At 46.9% G+C, this 3,651-nt stretch overlaps 1 protein-coding gene across 1 annotated transcript in view; it reads right to left on the minus strand.

Annotated features, from left to right (window-relative positions):
• The window catches only part of KLF11 (Kruppel-like factor 11), an 8,506-nt gene that overhangs the window by 3,216 nt on the left and 1,639 nt on the right, over window positions 1-3,651 (minus strand). Inside the window, exons 2-3 of the mRNA XM_009999234.1 lie at window positions 1,544-1,798; window positions 4-247 (exon numbers count right to left, since the gene is read on the minus strand). Of these exons, the coding sequence (XP_009997536.1) occupies window positions 4-247; window positions 1,544-1,798 (499 nt within the window). The remainder of the gene's footprint in view (window positions 1-3; window positions 248-1,543; window positions 1,799-3,651) is intronic.

Below are 3,651 nucleotides of genomic sequence, written 5' to 3' on the forward strand. Positions count from 1 at the left end.
CGCTTGTTGCCATGGCCCTGCAAGGCTGAGAGGCAAAGGATTCAGGTATCACGGGCTTCTGGCCGCACTGTTGCTCCACACTGATAACAGAAGGCTTGGTTATGGGAGAGGCACTGGTCGCTGGTGTGACTGAGCAGGCAGCTGTATTTGCCATGACAGTCCTTGGTTTGGAGTAAGTGACTTGTGAGGAGAGAAGCATAGCAGCTGACATCTCAACAAAGTCAGGGCTGTGCGGAGGGGTCATGCACTGGAAAAAAAGAAATCACCATTATACAGCAGTGTAATTTCACAGCACAATTTTTCACTACCTTTACTGTGAAAAACAAAATTACACCCCCTCCCCAGAATCTCAGAACCAGCTTCTTGGGACAAACTAATTAAAGCATAGATTGCCTCATCTGATGGCCATTCTGAATGCTCGAAAGCATAATAATAAAGACAAGGCAACGAGGCAGATGAAAATATGCATAAAACACTGCATGTCTCCTCACTGCTCCACAAAAAGTTCTCTCATTCCCTTCTCCCCAGCAATGGGTGCTGCTATAAGAGGCTAAGAGCACACTGCTGTTAACAGAACACAAACTAGCAACAGAGAGCAATACTGTACCATTTCAGTTTTAAGCTTCCAGCAAGTCCTAGATCTTGTCAATTACTACCCAATCAGTTGGTGGCAAGTTCTGAAACAAAAATAAGTGGAACTCCTCTCTCTCTTCTTATTCCTATACTTCCCTCTAAGCTCTCTTGCTGCCACCATCTATCCTTCATCCTGTATCACCGAAAACTCATGCCTGTCTCTTCTGCTGCTCAAAAGACAGTGCCAAAGCTGAGCAGCAGAGTATGACAGAAGTCCATTGACCAGCTGCCATGCTGTCTCAGCCTCTTTCCTCTATTATTCCCCTTTTTCCTCAGAGAACTGCATAATAGAAGCCTATTGGTTCAAATGGGCCTTAACCATCAGAAACCTGAATGGGACAAAGCCCTTTTTTAGTACCTACTTTCATTGCAACATAAATTGCAACCAAAAAATCCGTAATTCAACTGACAGTCAGCCAGAATAGCCTGATGCTCTGGAGAAATAACAGACTATGTGTACAAATGTATAGAGTAAAAACTAATTAAACTGTCTATTTCATAATGTTAACCTGTATCCAGAGTGAAGCCAAATGTCATCAAGAGCTTTTTTGACATAGTGCTTGCAGATAAGTCAGTGCAAACAGCTGGGGTTCATTTTGCCATTCTTACTCAAATTGCTCCAGGAAACCTACAACATCCATTCAGACAGCATCCCCAGCACACCTGTCAAATTAAATAACCTGTCAGCAAGAGCTTTCACACTGAGATTTAATGAGGACTCAAATCCCTACACTTGCAGTTTCAGAGACAGCAGAAAATCCCAAACTCAACACGCCCACCTGACTATTCTATGTACAGCACTGGCTGTACGGCACGTGAGCAAGACATCTTTTCCAGCCACCTTGTAACACCACAGAGATGTAACACCCAGATGCTAGGCATATTAATTTTGCATTCATGTTTTTCTCACCAGTGTAGATAAGTAGTCCTTTGGTAATTCAGACGTAGCCTCAGCGTGCATTGTGAAATCACCCGAATCCGAGAAGGGCGTAAGTGGCCTTATCTTTAACATGTCACCTTTCTGTGATCTTTGACCCCAGGAGCTCATGCAAACAAGTGCTTCAACAGCTTCAATGTCGTTCTGCTCCAAGGTGCTGCAGGTGGACCTTTCGCTGTCATGACGCTGCCTTTCACGGATAGACTCATAGATGTCCACAATGTCAACCTAAATGCAAGTGGATTACTGGCTGTTAGGACAAGTCAGGACACAAAGCGGACACCACCTACGTACTGTCTGCTCACCATGAAGGTCACCTGAAAAAGATACCAGGGCCTGCAGCCAGGCTTCTACCAACCAGCTCAACTCCTTCCCTCCCCCACCAGCTCATCTCCCGACCCCTCCTACTCTTTTTTAAGAAAAAATAAAAAATAAATAAAACTGTGATTTGCAGAAAAGAACAGGTATGTGTGTAACTCACACTCCCAGAGTTACTTTCCTGGATTACACTGCTCTGAATAAACACATCCCACGCCTGCACACAAGCAAAAAGAGGAAAAGAATCCCAACTTCCAACCTTGTTTAGACAAGGCTGTTTCCTGGGCCTGAAAGACAACTGCTATGCAGCACTAATCCGGGTAACATTCAGAAGGTAAATTTCAGTTGACAGCAAGATGCTTTACATTATGACCACCAATTCAGAGCACCACACCATGCAAAAGCGTTTTAATCTTGTTTTTACCAACAGAGAAGCCAGGGTGTGAGGAAGGAGGGAAAACAGTATTTCAAGTACTGTGGAATTGCTTGTATTGTGCTTTATACTGCGTAAGTGCCAGGTATCCCCAGAGGCACCGAACAGCATGAAGACAAATGTAATCACACTGATTTGTTGCCCACTGCAAGCATCACAGAAAACTTGAGCATGTGCATACAAACACATAAACCTCAACTTCTCTGTGAAAGGATACACAAACTTTACAAAGCTCTGAACAGTGCTTAGCAGTGACTCCAACAGGGATGTTATGCTGCTGGTTTATTGCTCACAAACCAGCTCGGTCCCAGCTATGTATTCCCTTTTCCAGTCCTTAGGCAGCCAAGTACCTGTTAAGGCTGGGATTAAGAGGCATGGATCAAGATTCTTCAGCCTAACGCTGCCACGAGGACTGCTTATATACTGCAGCCAAAGGGATTTAAATAACAAAGCAACAGGAAGCATCCCACACCGTTACCACTGCCTAAAGCCCTAGAGGGAACTGTACTTGTTGGGTGACATCACTTACACACCTACATCAGTATGTTTTGCTCCTGAGCCTTGTTAAGCAAAGCAGACTGATCCTGGCTCACCAGTGTCACGAGATGCAAAGCTCTGTGACACTGTCTCCCCTACAGGGATGTGCATGGCAAACACGTTAGACAAAATGGACCCAAAAGGCCAGTATTGCACTCGCAGAGAACTTCTGCCCACAAGAGGTACCATGGATGGAGATGTCAAGATGTGGGGCAGGAAGGGCTTAAAGCACTGCAGAGCGATTTTTAAACTGAAAGAGGGTAGATTTAGATTAGATATTAGGAAAGACTTCTGTCCTGTGAGGGTGGAACAGTTTGTCTGGAGATGTTGTAGGTGCCCCCTCCCTAATATTTTCAAGACCAGGCTGGACAGGGCTCTGAGCAACCCGGGCTGGCGGGAGGTGTCCCTGCCCATGGCACCGGGGGGTTGGAACTAGATGATCTGTAAGGTCCCTTCCAACCCAAATCGTTCCATCGTTCTGCGAACTGCTCTGAGAGAGACTTCGAGGGACTCCCACTGAACACACGGGGCAGCGAGGCCCGGGGGCAGGGCCCAGTGCTGCTGCCAGCACAGACCCGGACCGCCTGCCAGGCAGGAGCCGCGCCGGGCGGGCCCCGCTCCGGGCAGCCCGCAAAGCCCTCCAAGCGGGACCGCACGCAGCCCAGCTGCGTTTCAAGGAGAGCAGTCTCCCCTAACAAAACACGGATTAAAATAAATAAAATAAGATATTCCTCGCTCCAAAGAGAAACCCCAACCCCCAGGAAAGCCCCTCCGCGCCGCAGACGGGGCTCTC

This window comes from Chaetura pelagica, unplaced genomic scaffold (assembly GCF_000747805.2).
Source record: "Chaetura pelagica isolate M959 unplaced genomic scaffold, ChaPel_1.0 scaffold90, whole genome shotgun sequence".
In the NCBI taxonomy this organism is placed as follows: Eukaryota; Metazoa; Chordata; class Aves; order Apodiformes; family Apodidae; genus Chaetura; species Chaetura pelagica.